This window comes from Natator depressus, chromosome 1 (genome assembly GCF_965152275.1).
Source record: "Natator depressus isolate rNatDep1 chromosome 1, rNatDep2.hap1, whole genome shotgun sequence".
In the NCBI taxonomy this organism is placed as follows: Eukaryota; Metazoa; Chordata; order Testudines; family Cheloniidae; genus Natator; species Natator depressus.
Genome location: NC_134234.1, coordinates 32008507 through 32032437, shown reverse-complemented (window position 1 = coordinate 32032437; position 23931 = coordinate 32008507). Strand labels below are relative to the sequence as shown.

At 39.9% G+C, this 23931-nt stretch overlaps 1 protein-coding gene across 1 annotated transcript in view; it reads right to left on the bottom strand.

Moving 5' to 3' along the window:
• ARHGAP42 (Rho GTPase activating protein 42) overlaps positions 1-23931 on the bottom strand; it is a 292906-nt gene that overhangs the window by 74255 nt on the left and 194720 nt on the right. The window contains exons 5-6 of the mRNA XM_074957084.1: positions 23621-23722; positions 16342-16452 (exon numbers count right to left, since the gene is read on the bottom strand). Of these exons, the coding sequence (XP_074813185.1) occupies positions 16342-16452; positions 23621-23722 (213 nt within the window). The remainder of the gene's footprint in view (positions 1-16341; positions 16453-23620; positions 23723-23931) is intronic.

Sequence of the window (23931 nt, the reverse complement as noted above, 5' to 3'; positions counted from 1 at the left end):
ATCATTTGTGCAATTTATGTAATATTTTTTGCACTTCTCTCACCTGGGATATTGAATCTAGATTGTTCTGTCTCATTCGCTTGTTTCATGTGCCAACAGAGTACTGCGTTCTAGGGTGGCAAACAATGCGAATATCTGAAATAAAGCTGCTGCTGAGGATGATACTTTGTACATCTAGAGACCCCATGACCCAACAAATCCCTCAATGCCCACTGGTAGAGGGCCCACTATACTGTAACTCATATCAGGCTAGGCACACTCACTACCCCCAACACGTGTTGTCGTGATATGTATCTAAAAAGTGTCTTGTAATGTTTCATACGTAAACTGGTGACATGCTGGTCCTGAAAAATCACTGTGATGTGCGCACTGGTTGGGTACAAAGAGTTATGTATGTGTGCCAACATAGGTTCTTAAAATATGTTTGGGAGGCAGTGCATATGTACCCACACACCTTCTGGGTGTGGTGTTCAGTCCCATCTAGTGGCACCAAAACCACTTAGAGAGAGTTAAATGAGCCTGCTCTACAGCCTTAGGTAATAGCCAGTTGGCTTTTAGCTCATGCTGTAGAGGCTCATTCACTAAGCTCCAGAGGTCCCTGGTTTGATGACCCCATCGGTGTTACACATACATTGAGCCTGCCCTAGACAAGGAATGTGGATTGCCTTGTCTGATTGGCTTGAATACAGGCAGAGGACAATGAAAGTATATTTGCATATAAGGTAAAAAAAGCAATCAAGCTAATGGAGGAAGGAGCTCAGAGAGCTCACCAGAGGTCAGAGTCTGCACCCCAGGAAGCCTTCCTGGTTTCTGAGGCAGAGACAATGGTCTTTGGGTAATATAAGGGGAACAAAGAGACATTTTAGTTATCCACCACTTAGGGGACAGAGGATACAACACGGTCTGAGCCTCTGAAAGTTGAATCCCCTGGCCTGGAGGGCTAGAGATGCTGGTAACTTGATGTAAGAAAGACAACTGCTTAGGCAAAGACAGTAAATTCCTGAAATTAAGTTTGAGTGGCTAGAAAGCATGTTTTGTTTTGCTTGTAACCAGTTCTCTCTCTTTTTCTCTTTCTTAGTATCACTTTAAACTCTGTTCTTTATTAAACTTATGCTTGTTTTATTGCAGAACCCCCTCAGCGCTGTGTATTAAAGTGAAGTGTGAGTCGTCAGCTAACTTAACAGGCTGGTGTGTGCACTGTCTACTTGGAGGCAGCAAACTTCAGAGTGTGTCACAGTGAGAGGAACTGAACACTGCAGACACACATCTCCAGGGAACTCGGTATCTGGGGTTCACTGATTGCTACCTGCAAGGCAAGGTTTAAACTGGCAGAGTCTCAAGCAGTTTGCTAGTGAGGTAGACAGACTAGTGTGGCAGTCTAATCGCCAGCAAAGCTCTCACCTGTTGAGACAGAGGGGTAACACTGTGGCTTAAAGTTCTAGGTGTCCTGAGCAGAACATCACAGGCCTTTCAATCTGGGGCTCTCAAAACACTTTACAAACAACAATTCATTAAGTTTCACAATGCTCTTTTGTAGGTCAGTAAGTATTATTATCCCCAGGGGGAAACTGAGGAAAAGAAATAAAGAGCTCAGGGTTGCACAGCAAGTCAGCGGCAGAGTCTTGGAACATAAAATAGGCTTCTTGAGCACTAAGCTTTTTTAACACCTTATGTTTATTTTACATATATGGCTCTGAATTACATGGCAATGTCCATTTTAAAGCAACTGCAGATTACACTTCCAAGAGGAAAGATCCTCAGCTGGTGTATAATCGTCATATCTTCATTGACTTCAACTGGGCTATTACAAGTTATACCACCTAAGGATTTTCTTTGCAATTTTCTCTTTATTAGAGGTTTTGCAAATAAAATATGACAATTTCTCAGAAAAAATAAGAGATCTGTCCAAGATCTGAGAATTGACATTGACTAGGGAATTTTTAAATTTCTGTTTTCCTCACCTAAAATATTTTTAGGACATCTTTTGTTTTAAAGCTACTCTGTAAAATTTCTTTTTAATGTGATAAACCAAAATTAGAAGAATGCACTCTATGCTTATAGTGGGCTTTCTTAAATGACTAACCTATAAAAAAAAATGCACTGAACCCTTCTTGCTGTGTCAGTTTATAAGTTTTATAAAGATAAGTTTAAGACCTGTTTGTGAAGAACACTCACTTTTGGCTGTTTAATCTATAGCTCTGGGAAAGATACAGAAAAAAAAAATTCACACAGCTTATTTCCATTTCCATTTTTTTTTTTTTTTGTCTTCATTTTCCCTAATACAAAAGGTTTTTGTTAAGGTTTGAGCGTACTGTGAAATGAGAAAAAAATAACTGGCACTAGATGGCAGCAAAGTTGAATTTATAAGAAAGGATAACATATCTGGATAAATATAAAATAAAATGCTTTATGTTTTAGCTATGATGCATTAAGTTGTGTTTGTTTTCAAGTAACTATTCTTGAAGTGTGGCAGTTGTGCATTGCACGGGATCTGGCCTTGGGAATCTCTTGGCCAAGGGCTCCCCAAACACCCACTCCACCTACCCACCCCGCAAAAATGTTACCGTGTCTCTCTCACACAGTCCCCAGGGTGATGTATTTCATGCCCTGTGTAGAAATCATGTGTACTGAGGATGCAGGTATGCATGTATGTAAACACCACTGATAGTGGAAGGAGACCCTGTTCTGTAATGCCCTTCCACAGCCCCTGCAGGAGAGACTATGGCATGGCCTAATAAGCACGGTGTTTGGAGAGCCAAAATTGAGGTGAAAAACTTTTGTCCCTGGCTCATGATTTTTGTGGCTTTTTGGTGGCTACTCACAAACAGCACTATGTCAGAGTCTGGCTCATTCCATGTAAATGTAGAGAAAGCATTCTGAATGGGTTTTTTTTAAAGATGATGTATTTTTCAAGGTGATCTGAATGTGTTAAGAAGTGATTGGTTTCACCAAATGTTACCTACAATCCCCAATGTGTTTATATTCTCAATTTTCCAAATGCAACAAGCACTTTACTGCTACTTCACTCTGAATACCTCATCAGCTAGATCAATAGAGAAATCAGACTTGTACTCATTTAACACAATAATCTGTCTGCATGCTGCAAGAGCTGCAAGGATTTCAACAGAGAACCTGAAATAGAATCCAAAGACTGTTTTGGCCTTTATTTATTTTTATGTAAAGTTTGTGACCCTGAGATTGCTTGGTCATTTCATTCTCACAGGAAGAAGATTGTACTTAGGTTTTGGACAGAAGAGGAATTTAACCTTTGGCCTGTAGTGCATCAGCCAAAAGGCACTGTCTCCTTACTTCCGTTTATTTATACATATAGAACGAAAAGGTATTTAGCTATCCAGTTTAAAATGAGTTTGGTGAATACCGTTGTGGGAAATGCAAAAAATATGGAATTTGTTTTTGAATTTTACTACTGTATCTAGACAAAATTTCTTTTTAATAAAAAAACAGTATTTTAGATAGCTCAAGTTTATACGAGGCCATCATTTAAACATATGCAATTAGAATTAGTTTTATTTATTTATTTTTAAATCTTTGATGACTAGTTAATGATCCTATTTGTCACACTTCAGATAGGTCAGATTCTGATGATCTCTAAGGACCTGATCCTGCTCCATGGAAATCAGTGGAAGTTTTGCTGTCAAAAGAGGGAACAAGGTCCAGCTCTAAGCAAGCATTAAGAGAAGTCTAAAGTCAGCTTTCCATCAAACCAGTAAAAAGAAAAGGAGTACTTGTGGCACCTTAGAGACTAACCAATTTATTTGAGCATAAGCTTTCGTGAGCTACGGCTCACTTCATCGGATGCATACTGTGGAAAGTATAGAAAATCTTTTTATACACACAAAGCATGAAAAAATGGGTGTTTACCACTACAAAAGGTTTTCTCTCCCCCCACCCCACTTTCCTGCTGGTAATAGCTTATCTAAAGTGATTACTCTCCTTACAATGTGTATGATAATCAAGTTGGGCCATTTCCAGCACAAATCCAGGTTTTCTCTCCACACCCCCCCCACCGCCCCATACACAAACCCACTCTCCTGTTGGTAATAGCTTATCTAAAGTGATCATTCTCCTTACAATGTGTATGATAATCAAGGCGGGCCATTTCCAGCACAAATCCAGGGTTTAACAAGAACGACTGGGGGGGGAGGGGTAGGAAAAAACAAGGGGAAATAGGTTACCTTGCATAATGACTTAGCCACTCCCAGTCTCTATTCAAGCCTAAGTTAATTGTATCCAATTTGCAAATGAATTCCAATTCAACAGTCTCTCGCTGGAGTCTGGTTTGGAAGTTTTTTTGTTGTAATATAGCAACGTTCATGTCTGTAATCGCGTGACCAGAGAGATTGAAGTGTTCTCCGACTGGTTTATGAATGTTATAATTCTTGACATCTAATTTGTGTCCATTTATTCTTTTACGTAGAGACTGTCCAGTTTGACCTATGTACATGGCAGAGGGGCACTGCTGGCACATGATGCCATATATCACATTGGTGGATGTGCAGGTGAATGAGCCTCTGATAGTGTGGCTGATGTTATTAGGCCCTGTGATGGTGTCCCCTGAATAGATATGTGGGCACAGTTGGCAATGGGCTTTGTTGCAAGGATAGGTTCCTGGATTAGTGGTTCTGTTGTGTGGTTGCTGGTGAGTATTTGCTTCAAGTTGGGAGGCTGTCTGTAGGCAAGGACTGGCCTTTCTCCTAAGATTTGTGAGAGTGTTGGGTCATCCTTCAGGATAGGTTGTAGATCCTTAATAATGCGTTGGAGGGGTTTTAGTTGGGGGCTGAAGGTGACGGCTAGTGGCGTTCTGTTATTTTCTTTGTTAGGCCTGTCCTGTAGTAGGTGACTTCTGGGAACTCTTCTGGCTCTATCAATCTGTTTCTTCACTTCCGCAGGTGGGTATTGTAGTTGTAAGAATGCTTGATAGAGATCTTGTAGGTGTTTGTCTCTGTCTGAGTGGCTGGAGCAAATGCGGTTGTATCGCAGAGCTTGGCTGTAGACAATGGATTGTGTGGTGTGGTCAGGGTGAAAGCTGGAGGCATGTAGGTAGGAATAGCGGTCAGTAGGTTTCCGGTATAGGGTGGTGTTTATGTGACCATCGTTTATTAGCACTGTAGTGTCCAGGAAGTGGATCCCTTGTGTGGACTGGACCAGGCTGAGGTTGATGGTGGGATGGAAATTGTTGAAATCATGGTGGAATTCCTCAAGGGCTTCTTTTCCATGGGTCCAGATGATGAAGATGTCGTCAATATAGTGCAAGTAGAGTAGGGGCGTTAGGGGGACGAGAGCTGAGGAAGCGTTGTTCTAAGTCAGCCATAAAAATGTTGGCATACTGTGGGGCCATGCGGGTACCCATAGCAGTGCCGCTGATTTTAAGGTATACATTGTCCCCAAATGTAAAATAGTTATGGATAAGGACAAAGTCACAAAGTTCAGCCACCAGGTTAGCCGTGACATTATCGGGGATAGTGTTCTTGACGGCTTGTAGTCCATCTTTGTGTGGAATGTTGCTGTAGAGGGCTTCTACATCCATAGTGGCCAGGATGGTGTTATCAGGAAGATCACCGATGGATTGTAGTTTCCTCAGGAAGTCAGTGGTGTCTCGAAGGTAGCTGGGAGTGCTGGTAGCATAGCTGGGAGTGCTGGTAGTGCAGCTGGGAGTGCTGGTAGCTGAGGAGGGAGTCTACATAGCCAGACAATCCTGCTGTCAGGGTGCCAATGCCTGAGATGATGGGGCGCCCAGGATTTCCAGGTTATGGATCTTGGGTAGTAAACAGAATATCCCAGGTCGGGGTTCCAGGGGTGTGTCTGTGCGGATTTGATCTTGTGCTTTTTCAGGGAGTTTCTTGAGCAAATGCTGTAGTTTCTTTTGGTAACTCTCAGTGGGATCAGAGGGTAATGGCTTGTAGAAAGTGGTGTTGGAGAGCTGCCACGCAGCCTCTTGTTCATATTCCGACCTATTCATGATGACAACAGCACCTCCTTTGTCAGCCTTTTTGATTATGATGTCAGAGTTGTTTCTGAGGCTGTGGATGGCATTGTGCTCTGCATGGCTCAGGTTGTGGGGCAAGTGATGCTGCTTTTCCACAATGCACGTCGGCGGAAGCACTCTATGTAGAAGTCCACTCTGCTGTCTCGACCTTCAGGAGGAGTCCACCTAGAATCCTTCTTTTTGTAGTGTTGGTAGGGAGGTCTCTGTGGATTAGTATGTTGTTCAGAGGTGTGTTGGAAATATTCCTTGAGTCGGAGATGTCGAAAATAGGATTCTAGGTCACCACAGAACTGTATCATGTTCGTGGGGGTGGAGGGAGATAGGACATGTCCCGAGATAGGACAGCTGCTTCTGCTGGGCTAAGAGTATAGTTGGATAGGTTAACAATATTGCTGGGTGGGCTGAGGGAACCATTGCTGTGGCCCCTTGTGGCATGTAGTAGTTTAGAAAGTTTAGTGTCCTTTTTCTTTTGTAGAGAAGCAAAGTGTGTGTTGTAAATGGCTTGTCTAGTTTTAGTAAAGTCCAGCCACGAGGAAGTTTGTGTGGAAGGTTGGTTTTTTATGAGAGTATCCATTTTTGAGAGCTCATTCTTTATCTTTTCCTGTTTGCTGTAGAGGATGTTGATCAGGTGGTTCCGCAGTTTCTTTGAGAGCATGTGGCACAAGCTGTCAGCAGAGTCTGTGTGGTATGTAGATTGTAATGGATTTTTTACCTTCAGTCCTTTTGGTATGATGTCCATCTGTTTGCATTTGGAAAGGAAGACGATGTCTGTCTGTATCTGTACAAGTTTTTTCATGCAGTTGATAGATGTCCACTCCATACGGCTAAATGCAGTGCCTTGCATAATGACAGGTTTCAGAGTAACAGCCGTGTTAGTCTGTATTCGCAAAAAGAAAAGGAGTACTTGTGGCACCTTAGAGACTAACCAATTTATCTGAGCATAAGCTTTCGTGAGCTACAGCTCACTTCATCGATGCATACTGTGGAAAGTATAGAAGATCTTTTTATATACACAAAGCCTGAAAAAATGGGTGTTTACCACTACAAAAGGTTTTCTCTCACCCTAACAAAGAAAATAACAGAACGCCACTAGCCATCACCTTCTTCCCCCAAATAAAACCCCTCCAACGCATTATTAAGGATCTACAACCTATCCTGAAGGATGACCCAACACTCTCACAAATCTTGAGGGACAGGCCAGTCCCTGCCTACAGACAGCCTCCCAACTTGAAGCAAATACTCACCAGCAACAACACAACAGAACCACTAACCCAGGAACCTATCCTTGCAACAAAGCCCGTTGCCAACTGTACCCACATATCTATTCAGGGGACACCATCACAGGGCCTAATAACATCAGCCACACTATCAGAGGCTCATTCACCTGCACATCCACCAATGTGATATATGGCATCATGTGCCAGCAATGCCCCTCTGCCGTGTACATTGGTCAAACTGGACAGTCTCTACGTAAAAGAATAAATGGACACAAATCAGATGTCAAGAATTATAACATTCATAAACCAGTCGGAGAACACTTCAATCTCTCTGGTCACGCGATTACAGACATGAACGTTGCTATATTACAACAAAAAAACTTCCAAACCAGACTCCAGCGAGAGACTGTTGAATTGGAATTCATTTGCAAATTGGATACAATTAACTTAGGCTTGAATAGAGACTGGGAGTGGCTAAGTCATTATGCAAGGTAACCTATTTCCCCTTGTTTTTTCCTACCCCTCCCCCCCCAGTCGTTCTTGTTAAACCCTGGATTTGTGCTGGAAATGGCCCGCCTTGATTATCATACACATTGTAAGGAGAATGATCACTTTAGATAAGCTATTACCAACAGGAGAGTGGGTTTGTGTGTGGGGCGGGGGGGCGGGGGGTGGAGAGAAAACCTGGATTTGTGCTGGAAATGGCCCAACTTGATTATCATACACATTGTAAGGAGAGTGATCACTTTAGATAAGCTATTACCAGCAGGAGAGTGGGGTGGGGGGAGAGAAAACCTTTTGTAGTGGTAAACACCCATTTTTTCATGCTTTGTGTGTATAAAAAGATTTTCTATACTTTCCACAGTATGCATCCGATGAAGTGAGCTGTAACTCACGAAAGCTTATGCTCAAATAAATTGGTTAGTCTCTAAGGTGCCACAAGTACTCCTTTTCTTTTTGCGAATACATACTAACATGGCTGTTACTCTGAAACCCATCAAACCAGTGTAAATCCTGAGAAAATGGCATTGGTTTTCACCTGGTTACTCTGGATTCACACTGGCATAACTAATAGCAGAAGTTGTCTGAGAGGTTGTTTTCATTTGTTTATTTGCTTCTGGTTTTAAATGTGTTGCAAGGTTTATTGCAGAATTAATTTAAATTGTGCTTCAGAATTCAGTTCAAAACATTATTTATCCATCTCCATGCAGAGTTTCACTCTTGTTTTCCAAGAAAGAACTAGTTTTAAAAGAGTCAAGTAATATGGTAGATTGCACTGTGGTGGGAGCTGTGGGCTACAACATACACGCTGAAAAGAAAGTCTGGGATACACACCTTAACAGACTTAAAACTGCCTTCACTAAAGAAGGGCACGCCACCAGAAAAGTACATTGCATCATAGAACGGGCCACCCAAGAACCCCAGGAGAACCTGCTTCAATACAGGAAAAAAATAAACCTACCACCAACTGCACACTCCTAGTTATCACCTACCACCTACACTAGAACCCATATGGGGGATCCCAATTACAACCCATACCTCATGGGAAGACTGACCACATCTTGAAATAAATCTTTCCCCAAAGCCCTCTTCTGGCCTTGAAACAAGCCCACAACCTCTCCAAGCTCATCATGAGAAATAAGCTCCCCAGGGACCAGGACACACCAACCCAAAGCAGCACCAGGCCCTGCTAGAACAACAGATACAAAACCTGCAGACACATCTCCACTGCTACGATTATCAATACCCCCCACACCACACCCTTCAAGATTCATGGGTCCTACACATGCCTATGCATGGTGTACCTCATCGAGAGCATCAAATGCCCCAATAACAATCATGTGGGTGAAACAAGACAACCCCTACACTCTTGAGTGAACACACACACACACACACACACACACAAATGATAACAGATAGAAACACTTCGTCACCTATGAGCAAAACACTTTTCACTAAGCGATCACCCCGTATCTGACCTCCCAGTCCTTGTCCTCACAGGAAACCTGCACAACGCTTTCAAAAGACAAGCCTGGGAACTTAAATCCATAACTCTGCTTCACACTAAAAACCATGGACTTAACAGAGACACTGGTTTTATGTCCCATTACAACATTTTGTAACACACCCCTACATTACCTACTAACCCTCCATTGTCCTACAACTGCAGACGTGTTAACTGCCCACTTCAATTTGTGTGTCTCTTATAAGTGTGTGAACCCTTTATGCTTAGCAATCTGTCCCACCTTATATTTATCTTGGACACTAAGGTTACCTTCTCCAGACTTCAGGGAGAGCTCTGTGGGGTTTGAAAACTTGTCCTTTTCACCAACAGAAGCTGGTCCAATAAAAGATATTACCTCACCCACCTTGTCTCTGTAATACACTAGAAGCAGCTCCCCAATCATTGTAGTGTTAATATAATGTATTAAAGAAGAGAGTCCACAAAAACTTTACTGATGCAAACACATTTTCTAACATCTGAATTATCAACAAGAAAAATAAAGAAGAACTTCTGTATCATAGTGCAATAAAAATCTATAAACATGGAAGATAATAAATACAAAACTGCATAGCATACAGACTATAAAAACTGCTAACATTTGAGCCAGGTCTATATATCTAGGCTTAGATTTATCATTAAATGGACCTACCCCACCCAGCAACAGTGTTCAGGAAGGGCACAAGGCAAGGGCAGCCACAGAATGCAATGATTCAGTGACCAGTGGGCAACATTCACTGCAGTATTATCATACACACTGTAAGGAGAGTGATCACTTTAGGTAAGCTGTTGCCAACGGGAGAGTGGGTTTGTGGGGGGGGGGGGGAGAAAACCTGGATTTGTGCTGGAAATGGCCCACCTTGATTATCATACACATTGTAAGGAGAGTGATCACTTTAGATAAGCTATTACCAGCAGGAGAGTGGGGTGGGGGGAGAGAAAACCTTTTGTAGTGATTAACACCCATTTTTTCATGGTTTGTGTGTATAAAAACATCTTCTGTATTTTCCACAGTATGCATCCGATGAAGTGAGCTGTAGCTCACGAAAACTTATTTTCAAATAAATTGGTTAGTCTCTAAGGTGCCACAAGTACTCCATTTCTTTTTGCAAATATAGACTAACACGGCTGTTACTCTGAAACCAGTGTTTCTACAGCTTCTTTTCTTTGGTAGAACCACCAAAGGCAGGGCAGTACTGAAGATACCCCTGCCGTCCTTTGAGTATGAACTCTCTTGGACTGCAAAAGCCACAGGTTACCTACAAGAGTCATTATCCCCAAAGACAAAGGGTTTTGAAGACTTCAAGACCAGAGTCTTGAGATGAGAGGCACTGCACAGCAAGCACAGAAGTAGACCCATGGCCTCTGGGGTTGGATGCATAGGACCTTTGTAAAAAACTAGAGCCCCCAACTTAGAGATAATCCACTGAGCATGATTCATCCACCATCCTTCCCTCATAAACCACCCATCCCCTCTGCCCCCCCAAAAGAAGACTATCCTCCTACCTGGCAATTCCCTCTCCAATGCAATAGTGTAGATGAGGCTAAACTTGGATAAACACAGTTTAACTTAAACTAAACTCCATATTCCCCAAATGAGAAGTGGTACTTTACCCACTTCCCCTCCCCTCCCCCCGACTCCTCCACTGCACCAATGGGTATTACACACCTGATAGGATTTGCTGGGCTACTTTCCCCATTTTGTTTCCTATAACACTGAGCCTTTCCAAGGTTCAGTATGAAGGGACATTAATAGTGCAAAGTGTCAGGCACTTAGGGACTAACAATAAATATTTTTGCTATAAGCTGGGATCTTATCAGTTGAAAGCGACAAAGGTGGCCAAAGACCTGGGTGTATTGGTTGACCACAGAATGACTATGAGCTGCCAATGTGATGCGGCTGTGAAAAAGGCTAATACAGTCCTAGGATGCATCAGGCGAGGTATTTCCAGTAGAGACAGGGAAATGCTACAACCATTATACAAGGCACTGATGAGACCTCATCTGGAATACACAGTCTCCCATGTTTAAGAAAGATGAATTCAAACTGGAACAGATGCAGGGAAGGGCTATTACAATGATCAAAGGAAGGGAAAACCTACCTTATGAGAGGAGACTCAAAGAGCTTGGCTTGTTTAGCCTAACCAAAAGAAGGCTGAGGGGAGATATGATTGCTCTCTATGAATACATCAGAGGGACAAATACCAGGGAGGGAGAGGAGTTATTTCAGTTAAGGCCAATACAAGAACAAATGGATATAAATTGGCCATCAATAGGTTTAAGCTGGAAATAAGACAAAGGTTTCTAGCCATCAGAGGAGTGAAGTTCTGGAGCAGCCTTCCAAGGGGAGCAGTGGAGGCAAATCTAACTGGCTTGAAGACTGAGCTTGATATGTTTACGGAGGGGATGATATGATGGGACTGCCTACGAGGGCATATGGCTGATCTGTGACTGCTGGTAGCAAATATCTCCAATGGTCGGTGATAGGACACTAGATGGGGTGAGTTTCTACAGAGAATTCTTTCCCAGGTGTCTGGCTGGTGGGTCTTGCCCACATGCTCAGGGTCTGATTGCCATATTTGGGGTCGGGAAGGAATTTTCCCCTGGATCAGACAGACAGAGTCCCTGGGGGTTTTTCACCTTCCTCTGCAGCATGGGATATGGGTCACTTGCAGCTTTAAACTAGTGTAAATGGTGGATTCTTTGTAACTTGAAGTCTTTAAACCATGATTTGAGGACTTTAGTAACTCAACCAGAGGTTAGGGGTCTATTACAGGAGTGAGTGGGTGTGGTTCTGTGACCTGCAATGTACAAGAGATCAGACTAGATGATCATGATGGTCCTTTCTGGCCTTAAAGTCTATGAGTCCTGATTGGCACAATAATTTCCCCTCCCCTTACCTCCACAGCAGAATCTCTTCTTTCCTCATTGACAGATCTCTTTGAAGAGAAATTTTAATAAAATAAAAATACAACTCCCTGTATTCATTAGTTATACTTAGTACATTTCAAACTGTATAAAGGAATGAGATACTAGGCTGAGAATCAGAGGCATGACACCAGCAAAATACCTTATAATTAGCACAGCTAATAGAGAACAATTAAATGTTTCTGAATTTATATGACACTCATCTCGGTAGTATCTGCGCACATGTAGAGCATGTGCTGTGAATTGCACTGAGCAATCAATTCCATCATATACTGAAGTTACTTAAGATGACATTTTTCAGTAATCTGAAAGTAATTTGCACTGCACTTTCCACAGCAAAAAAAGAAATAAAAAAAAAACTCTAATGCCCTCCAAAATCCCTATTGAAATATATGAAATGAGTGACTTTGTCTGTCAATTACCCTCTGTGTAAGTGTTTATAGCATGATGTTTTTATATACATCACTTTAAACCTCAACAGGCCACAACTATTTACCACTAGTTTGCTGCTTTCTAGGACTTCACTGGGGAGAAAAACATAGAAAGTCAGTCTCTATTGTTCATTCTGTTGATTTCAAATGAAAAAAAAAAAGACCCTCATTTAACATGGAATTGTTAACATCCCATCTAAATCCACTCTAAAATGCATCTACAACCTGTGAATTTTTTTTGCATCTGATGAGGTGAGCTGTAGCTCAGGAAAGCTCATGCTCAGATAAATTGGTTAGTCTCTAAGGTGCCACAAGTACTCCTTTTCTTTTTGCGAACCTGTGAATTGTTTTCCCTGCTGCTTGCATACAGTTATAAGGACAGCCTAGTAGAAGAGAAAGTTAATGGAAAGTTGACACTTTGGACTTCCTAAAATCTTCAGGTGAGATTATAATTTTGGGTTTTTTTCTACTGAATGTGTTTGATACTACAAATAATGTTTTGCAGTGGAACAGTAAAAATCTTCACCAACAAATGTCTCTATGTCTTTTTTCCCATGCTTCCCCTTTAGCTTGCAGTGTCCTTCCAAAATCTAGGTATGCAGTGCTGTTGTAACTATGTCAGTCCCAGGATATTGGAGAGACAAGGTGGGTGAGGTAGTATCTTTCACTGGACCAAACTTCTGTTGGTGAGAGAGACAGGCTTTTGAGCTATACAGAGTTCTTCTTCAGGTCTGGGAAACTTACCTCAGATGTCACAGCTAAATACAAGATGGAACAAATGGTTTAGCATACGTAGTTAACACATATTTCAAGGGATCATTCAAGGTGAAGTGGCCATTCACACCCCTCCAGTCATAGGCAGGAAAGGAAGGGGAGGAAGAGAAGCAGCTGCGGGGGGGCGGGGGGGAGCTGTTAATGAGTTATAGACTGTTGCAGTAAGTCATGAATCCAGTGTCTCTATTAAGTCCATGATTTTTTGTGTCTAGCAAAGTTATGAATGTAAGGACACTGGAAAAATCCACACCCCGAGCGACGTAGTTTTGCTGGCCTAACTCCCCATGTAGACAGCGCTATGTCAGCAGGAGAGCTTCTCCCACCGATACAACTACTGCCTCTTGGGGGTTACCTGCACTGACGGGACAGCTCTCTCTCTCTCCTCACCTTTGAGTGCCTTCATTAAAGCTGTGCCGATGCAACATTTTCAATGTAGACTTGCCCCAAGTTTCCCAACATGCAGAAGAGCTCTGTGTAAGTTTAAAATCCTGTCTCTTTCACTACCAGAAGCTAGTCCAATAAAAAATATTACTTCACCTCCCTTGTCTCTTCCAAAATCTAGTCAGCAAGACTTTTTCTTCATGCTTCTCAAATCTTTCCTAAAATCCCATTCTTACAGCCCCAATATGAAATGAGGGTGAAATCCTCGCTCTGATTTGCATCTTTCCTTACTCCTCCTATTTCGGTGTATGTTACATCCTCACTGATAGCAAGTCCATAATATAAATTATAAGTAAGGCTATGTTTTAGTTTGCTGGATCGAGGTTCGTTAGTTTCTCACCAACATGCAAATATTCACTTTGAAATATATTCTCATCTCAAAATATATGAAGATAGGCACTTAGGGTAACTCTTCTTGGGGAGATTGGGAATTACAGATGAATTTCACTCTTGTTCACAATCTAGGACGATCCAAGGTTAGATACATTGGAAGCTAGTGGGGTTGTTTGGGATAGACAGAAATGAGAGATCTGTGTTTGCGGATGCTCCTTTTGCACAAGAGATGCATTTCTGTCTTTGAGACATTTACCCAAAAACCATTTTGTCAAGGAAACTACAGATACACAAAACAATGCAGGGATATGAAACTGCTATCCCGCCTCAAAAACAAAATGCTAACTAATATTGCTTGGTTATCTGCCAATAGGTAAGAAAAAAGAAAAATGCACTGTCCAGTTGAAATGTTTCATGAAATTTGTGAGGTATCAGGATACTGTTATGTAGCAGGACAATCGCATAGTGAACAAATCTTTTATCTGTATTGTATGTGGTGGCTGTGATGGCGGGGGCAAAACAGAACACTTCTGGCACTCATCCAAATGATGTGGGCCAATATTTTCAGAACTAGTAGCCTACTGAATCCATGGGAACTATGGAGTGTCCAACATTTTAGATTATCAGGCCATGTAAGTCAAGATAATTAAAGACCTATGCATGTAGTGAACTTTAAGCGTGAAAGTAGTCCCACTGAGTTCAGTAGGCACTCTCATATGTATAAAATTAATTACATACACAAAAGTATTTCCAGGACTGGGGCTGAATTTAGGTGTCTAAGGGTAGGTACGCCCACACCTTGAATACTGCGTACAGATGTGGTCCCCTCATCTCAAAAAAGATATACTGGCATTAGAAAAGGTTCAGAAAAGGGAAACTAAAATGATTAGGGGTTTGGAACAGGTCCCATATGAGGAGAGATTAAAGGGGCTAGGACTTTACAGCTCGGAAAAGAGGAGACTAAGGGGGGATATGATAGAGGTCTATAAAATCATGAGTGGGTTGGCGAAAGTGAATAGGGAAAAGTTATTTACTTGTTCCCATAATATAAGAACTAGGGGTCACCAAATGAAATTAATGGGTAGCAGGTTTAAAACAAATAAAAGGAAGTTCTTCTTCACTCAGCGCACAGTCAACCTGTGGAACTCCTTGCCTGAGGAGGTTGTGAAGGCTAGGACTATAACAGGGTTTAAAAGAGAACGGGATAAATTCATGGAAATTAATGGCTATTAGCCAGGATGGGTAAGGAATGGTGTCCCTAGCCTCTGTTTGTCAGAGGGTGGAGATGGATGGCAGGAGAGAGATCACTAGATCATCACCTCTTAGGTTCACTCCATCTGCGGCACCTGGCATTGGCCACTGTCGGTAGATAGGATACTGTGCTGGATGGACCTTTGGTCTGACTCAATATGGCCATTCTTATGTTCTTATGTATTCACTGCAATTTAAACCCCTCAGCTGGCCTGTGTCAGCTGATTCAGGCTTGCGGGGTTCAGGCTAAGGGCTGTTTAGTTGCAGTGTAGACATTTGGGCTCGGACTAGGTGGTTCTAGAACCCTAGGGCTGAGGCCTGAGCCTGAATATCTACACTGCAATTAAACAGCCCCTTAGCCCAAGCCCCAGGAGCCTGAGTCAGCTGGCACTTTAAATATAGATTTATAAACTTAACTTCATAGTCCCAATTGTTAAAATCTTAGCACAACTTCTGCCAGTCACACAGTGGTCTCAGACATGTTCTGCTACAGACATTATATAACTTTACAAAAATATCTTAATAATTATAAAAATGAATTTTTAACATCCTATTCATGTTATTTCATATGTAACTTAACAAAACTAAACATGAGGTAAACGTCATACTCTGAGCACTTAAAGACTAATATTGGAATTTTGAGCCAATTTTTATATTCGGAAATCTCTGTTACGTGTTGCCCAGACACAACCTTTTAAGTTCAATCATTAAAATGTCATGCAGATTTCAAACTTATTTTATTTCACAATAGACATGAAAACTTTTGTGCAAGTCTTTAAGAATGGGCATAATTCCTAAGAAAAGAACGTTATGCCTGTTTGCTCATGAATTACTTTCAAGAACTCCTTTAATTAAAAAGAGATCAAAAAATAAGAACATTAACCAAAATTTTCATCTTTAAATACAGTCACTGTAAATGTAGGTAAAGGAAGTGAAAAATAAATACAAAAAACTTACAGGTTCAACAAATTCAAACTTCTTTTTCTCCTGTACTTCTTGAATTTTGAACACATATTCTAATGACGCTTCATAAAAGTTTTGATGTTCTCTGTCAATCTGCGTATCTGCCTAAAAATAAAAATGAAGTACATTAAATTAATATTAATTTACGGTTATAACTGGCTCACTTCGGGTTTCCATTATTAACTATTTATTTAAGAGTCCCCTAAGTTCCAGTTTCCTGTTTTATTTTCCAGCCCTATATACTCTTATGCTCGTAACACAACCCTCATTTTGACAGAGAAGAGTAGGGATACTAGCAGTGGCTAGAAGAGGATGCTAAAAAATGATGAAATACTCTCCATCAGGAGCTAAGTAAAATGTTTCTACAATGCTCTCAGATCAGGGACCTGTGTCCCATGAGACCTCTAGAGAAGCCAATGTTTCTCTTCCTTTAACAACCAACCTTTCCATGAGGGCTGCATGAAATGTAATCAGAGACGCTTTATTTGTCAACAGTTTAACTACTGAGCCATTTCAAAGTGAACTAGAATGAAATGTGGTACACAGTACAAGTCACCAGTCCAGACATTAGGTATTTGGTGAAGGACATCTAAACTGGCAAAAGTGCAAGGAACACAAAAGGATGACGAAAAGCAGTCAAGGACCAACTATGTGAGATTTAAAGCAAGGAACAGTATTATTTTGGGCATGCAAAAATGTGCTAGCTGCCATAGAAACACAAACAGAGACAGCCCCCTTTATTGTTTTGCAGTCTAAATGTAACAGGACACAACAGGCCAGGGTCATAAGTAGACAAAACAGAAAAGGAAAGGGAGAAAGAGGACAGGATAACAATAAAATCAGACAGTTCCTGAGTAAGACAAGGACAAATCAGGATGGTTGCATTAATTTAGGATAAAATCTTCAAACCTGAGTGCCTAAAGTAAGGCACCTACATACGTGGCTCCGCACCCAGAGCTGCTGAGCATTCATTAAGGTTAGTGGGAGTTGTGTGCGCTCAGCACTTCTGAAAATTAGGGCACTTATTTAGGTTACTAAATACAGATTTCGGGCACTACGTTTAGACATCCAAGATTAAAAATTTTGGCTTTAGGGTTCCCCCAACCCTGCTCCTCTTTCCTTTTCTCTCCTCTCCTGGATTTATTCTATGTGAATTTTAGGAGAGCCTGGAGTGAAGCAAGGAAAGGTGATTTGGGGGAAGGTGCTCCACACTTTCTGAGCATCATGGAAAAAGGTGCAGAGGAAGGAGTGGGACAAGAAAACAAAAAGGGGCATCAAAGCTGGTGTGCCTTGTTAAGGATTCTCTTGAATATCATGTATGACTAATTCCTAGCACATTTCCCAGCATGAGTAGTTTCAAATGCCTTTTCCACATATTATCTCACAGAGAGAGAGGAAGAAAAAGAGAGGGATATGTTTTTAAACACAGAAATCTTGCAGCCTATCATTTCAGAACATGAATCAAGCTGTCTGAGAATATAAAAATATTTTATAGTTTTACACTTTCACAATAGCTAATTTTCATGTTTTAGTTTTCCCAATGTTTTACATAAAGTGTAGTTTGCAGTGTTTGCTGGAAATTTATGAGTATTGACTGCTACCATGGGTAGCAGGGATCGAACCTGGAAACTCCAGCACCAAAGCAAAGGCTTCTGTCACTGGAAATAAAGAATTAACTCCACCAACTGATAAGAGTAGTAGGATCTTATCCTCCATGTAAACAAGCCATTAGAGGGAGACAGAACACATGGCCAGTTCCCATTTTAACTCCATTTTTTCAGTTATTCATAACTTTTGGGCTGAAATTGTCCATGTCTGACCCCAGCTCTAAGGGAATTTCTTTTTTTAATTGTGGAAACTTTCAGTAACATCAGTTCAGCCATTTCTGATTTATGGGAATATAAAAATAAGACATTTTCCTCATGTTCTGATTAAATTTGGAACTCAAATAACAAATGTATGTGAAGCTAGAAAATTGAAGATGGCTTATTTTATAATTTCCATAAAGGAATGGAAAGAATATTCATTTTTAAAGAAAACAGGTTTAGTATATTTTAAATCTTGTATTTGTACAATCAGTATTTGCCTTCAGTTAAAGATTCTGCCTGTTAATAGCACCTCTAATTAATACTGCTTCAGGTAAGGCTGTGAATATCATCATTTAGTAGCATGGAGACATTTAACATTAAATCACTTCTACAGTACTCCATTAGCACTTGAAAGCAAAAATATTAGCTTTAATATTATTTTTAAAATGAATCAGTAGCATTTGTTCCTTTTTAGGCCTATAAAAACAGGAAATTAAATGCAAAAGCTAATGTTAAGGATAAGAAATCAAGCACTCAAAAGCCACGCAATTCCAAAAATTAAGGCTTTTACCACAAAGTTAACTTGGCCATGTGGCATTTTTGTTGTATTTTCTATTACTGGTTTCCTTGATGAATCTAAAACTTAGTGTATTAATCACTATGTTACAAAAAGTATATAAAATAGGGTATATAGGGCATGCAATTTGGCAGAATTTAACAATGTGTTACAACTTTAGGGTTGATCCTGAAAACCTTAACTCAGGGGATTGCAGACAATGAAAATTTGCATAACATGGGCCTCAGTTTTTATTTTTGGTTGTATATAAATACTGTTTAATTTGGTTTTAGCAATGAGCTCTTTCAGGGCCCAATTCAGGAAAGCACTCAAGAACATGCTTTCCTCCATCCACAGAAAAGCACGTAAGCACATGTTTAACTTTATTGAGACTTAAGCATGTTTTGAAACACTGTCTAAAACTTGGGCCACAATGATCATTTGGGTATAGGGATCAAATTACACTTTCCAAAAGCCATCTTCTGTGAAGGCTGATGAGTCTGCTTGATCAATGAGCATTCACAGTTGTACGAATCAATTAAGAAGTGGTTTATCTGAACTTTTCCAAGGCAGGAAAGATTTTCACACCTTTTTGTATGCCACTCACCTGATGGTAAAGAATGCCTTACTGTATGGTAAATTACAGAAGCCGCTTTTATGAGACAGTTAGAGTCAGTATTATTTTGACTGACTGGCAACAGCACTAGAATGTGCATCAGAACTCGATCTGTTCTTCCAAGATGGACATGCCTCCATATATAAGCATGATTCTGAAAGCTCAATTTCATGAATCTGCATTTAGTGATCAATGGGGGCTACCAAAATTGATGCTTGTAGCATTGATTCAGATCTACTCCTTTTTAATTCTGTAACTCTCATTTCTTTCCATAGGTTTTCTCGCAGGGATAGTAAAAAAATTGTTCACCTTGGGTTTTTGGTGTTTTTTACTGTGTGCAGTTTGTAAAAAGTATGTCAATAGTCTGTGTACTGTTATGGAATGTGCTGCATATTATGACAAAAGTCAAACCCAAATGATCTTCACCTTACACGCTATTTGACAGTGGTAGCCCAAGGTCTGGCACAAAGAAGGATCTTTACTATGTGACTGTAGCCCTGTAAATACAGATGTATGGAAAACACAGGCCTCCACTTGGATTAAGATGGAACATCAAATGCAGGGATCTGAAGTCTCTGGTGGTTGTATCTCTGCATTACAAATAAATGAATAACTTTGCAACCTACTTCATTTTAGGGAAATTGCATGTGGCCCTCTGGCTCACAGCTAGTGCCAACTTCAGCTTGGCCAAGTCTGGACAACCATGACCTGAGGTGATAATATTATCATCAAAACTAAACATTTGCCCAATATTAAAATTGCACATTTTGAATCAAACTCAAAACAAGAAAAGCTGCCCCATTCTTTATCTAACTCCCCCACAACCAGTTTTTATAATTTAAATGCCTGATTCAACATTGTCCTTACTCCAGTTTTATGCTGGCGTAACTCCACTGATTTCAGTGCAGTTATATCAACATTAATCTGGAGCAATGTAATGGTGAACTAGGCCCTATATGTTCTACAATCACGGCCTTTAGAAAAGTAGACTAACTAGCATCCCTTATGAAATTCAATATCTAGGCATGAAGTGATTATTTAAGGACAGAGGGGAAAACTTTTACTGTGATTTTCCATTAATTTGTATGCTCAAGTCAAATCCTTCGTGAGTCTAAGACAGTTTATTTAATTATATTCACAGTTGATACATTTTATTTCATTTCAATTAGTTTTTAAGTGCAATATAATAAATAATCTTCATAACAATCCCAGCAAAATGTGCTTTATTTAAACCCGACAGTAAATTAGCACTTAACTGACTTAACCAAATCTTGATTTATAGGTAAATACATCGAAAATTGTTTTCTGACTTCCTGCTTAATCTCTAATGGAACTATTTCCCCATTAATGTAAGGGGAATTTATGGACTTGTCGGAGTTGTGTATATGTAAATTTGGCCTGTGACTGGAACAAACCCCCCCCCCCGTAAAATTAATGTTGTTTTCTCTACAGTTGATTCATCATACTGACATCTGTTTTAGCGAGTACAATATAAAAGAATAAATGTTATGAAATTGCAGTATTATATCAGGTAAATATAAAAACCACACATTGTGAATTTCTGAGAGATGGTTAGGTCTTTTGTGTAGAATTTTGTCAGCAAAATAATTTCCAAGATTTCAGAGTTTATCATTGACAATAATGCTATTAAAATAGTGCCCATCTTTTTTGGAAAATTTAATATAGTGTGTCAGTAATACTGAAAAAAACAATTTATAATTTGCTACACAAGAAAATAGTTTAATCTAACAACATAGCTAAAAGAGGGATCCTTCTGCTAAATTAGAACTATGCATGCTTTTAAAAAGTAACAGTTACAGTATGTACTCTTTAAAATGGATGATGCATCTACATTTAATGCTATGACCCTGGTAGACCCTGTTGAAATCAAATGAGCGCCACATAAATGCATGGTTATGTGGAACTGCATCAGATTCCAGGATCAGGTTTAAATACTTTTACCCTGTATAATTAGAGCTTTGTGCTCATAATAGAACAATCCTCTCTGAATAGTTTTTTTATCACTGTAGATCCTTAATCTGTACACAGTATGGCAATGAAAAGTGGACTCTATTTGGAAGTACGGTTAACTTCTAGGAAGCAAAACTAATGCACACAAAAAAAAATGTAATTCTGTGTCCAATTATGCAAGCCTCTACGCATATAAATAGTCTCAATGAGACTCGATATTCATTGCCTTATACCTGTATAGTCATTTACACTACTGCAAAATGCTACAGATGTAAAATGCTACCAGATAAAAATGGAACTTTGTACAAGCATGAATGGCTACACAAGGTACAAGGCAGCGCAGAATCAGGCTCACTGACTTGTGTTAAAATTGCTGGTTCAAAGAAGTACTATTCACAAGAGTAGGGTGACCAGACAGCAAATGTGAAAAATCAGAACAGAGGGTGGGGGATAATAGGAGCCTATATAAGAAAAGAAAAAATCAGGACTGTCCCTATGAAATCGGGACATCTGGTCACCCTACACAAGAGTAAGTGTAACCCATGTGCCTAATGGGGAGATACATCTTTAAGAGATCCATTGCGGGGAGGCAGGAGTGAGTTGTGTCTGGGTCATTAAGCACTCCACATCCAGAAGCTTCTGGAATTGGGTGTGGTAGTTTTGGGTGTGCTCCAATAGGTTTACTGTTGCTGGGGTCAGACTCCGTGAGGGCAAACAGTCAGGGCAGCTGCTTTGCAGAAGCCCATGTGCCCTGTGTGAGTTGGAAGACGCTGAGCCCAGGAGCAGAAAGCGGGCTGTTGTCCCTAACTCTGAAGCATTTTGCAGCAGGTCAGTGATATTGTTAATCCTCTAGCAGTGAAGCATGGGCATTGCTAATTACAGCAAGGGGAAATTGGGAGGGAAAAATTACTTCTATTTTAACTATATGCTTTGAATGTTGTTTTGATTTTAGCCAAACTGTTCTAGTTAAATTGTCTCAACTAGTCTGATTCACCAGCTTTTCTTTAAATGTAGTAATGGGGAAAGAGTCATTTATATTTTGCTATTCTCAGTTTTGTATTTTCTTGTAATAGGGTTTTCTTTACATCTATACACTTAGCTGAGTGATTGGTTAATCGGTTAGCTGACTGGCTAGCAGTGATTTCAGCAGTGGAAGAGTCTGCATGGATTCCAACTGACGATTCCTACAAGCAAGTGGAGGGAAGATGTTGTTTTAGACTCACCAGACTGTATAGATTTGGTGATCAAAGATTCTAACCATGACTTAGGTGAACTAAGCTTTTGGGAACTTTCAGTTTCTTCCGACTGTATTTCTGTGGGGACTGTACTGTTCAGATTTTAATTTGTTTTCTTTATTTATGTTTATGTATAACTGTGAAGGTAATGTCTGTGGATTACAAAATAGCCATGTCATCCTGTAAAAATTAGATTGTTTCTTTATCATAAAATTTTATAAAGTTATTTAATTAAATTCATTTCTTTAGTTCCTTTTGGGACTTGAACGTGGGGAGCTTGACCCTGTGCAATCCTTGCTGAAAATCCTTAGAGACTGAACTCTGGGTCTCCAGCTACTTTCTATGGGAGTTGGGTTGTTTTTTTTTAAGGCACTGGAGGCGGGAAATGAAGTGAACTCTAGCCCACCCATAGGTTACATAAGGACCAATCATTCTTTGCTCAAACTAAGCATCTTATGAGGCCATATTTGACTACATTTTGTTATGACAAACACAAGTTTACCTGAAGATCACACGCACAAAACTGCCAAAAACTTTTGGCAATCTATTTATTTATCTGCAATATGGCACTCTTTTTAATTTCATAAAACACAGCCGTATAGTTTCATTATGGAAAGAATGTTTCTCTCAGATTAAAGCAGAAAACATGACATGCTGAAAAGCATAAAAAGTGTGATTAAAATGCTTCAGGCTAAGTTATCTAGCTGAAAATTTATGTAAAACGGAGTCAATTAAATAAAATAAAAAAGTCAGCATAGCCTAATTATATTAATTATAAATATTCCACATACACCTTCCAAATAAAGGTCATACATTTTTATTAGAGCATTACAAATATAGTATTGTAAATAGTAAAAATTAGGTTTGCAACTTAAAATATGGCAGAACACGTGGGAAATACTGCCTTGTTAAGAGTTTTATTTTACATCAGAATAGTATTAATCTCATATACAGAATTTATGTATACGTACATAGCAACAGGGACTGGCAGAAATCATCATTCATTTTATGATAAAAATATAGCATGTCCTAGAGACAACTCTTTTTAAAGATAAACTTATGGTCTAATAAAAGGGTAAGAGCTTACATCTTGCAAATGAGATTCTTTTTTCTTTGCTGATAAATTTAAGTGCTTCTCTAGAATGGAATAATATTTCTCACTTTCCTTGTCAAACTTCTTCTTCCCATCCTGAAAAACAAAACATTGCAAAGTAAAGAATTTGATAGAACTTCAAAGCCCACAGAAAGGAAAAGCTAGCACATTTGCTAAAAAGACTAGCTGTGTAATTATTTTTGCTGGTTCCATTGGTTTTATGGCAATAGACTCATATCTGAATTGGGGTCTAAAAGTTATTCAGTGAGACATTAAGTATATGCTAGTCTTCAGTGGGACTGGTT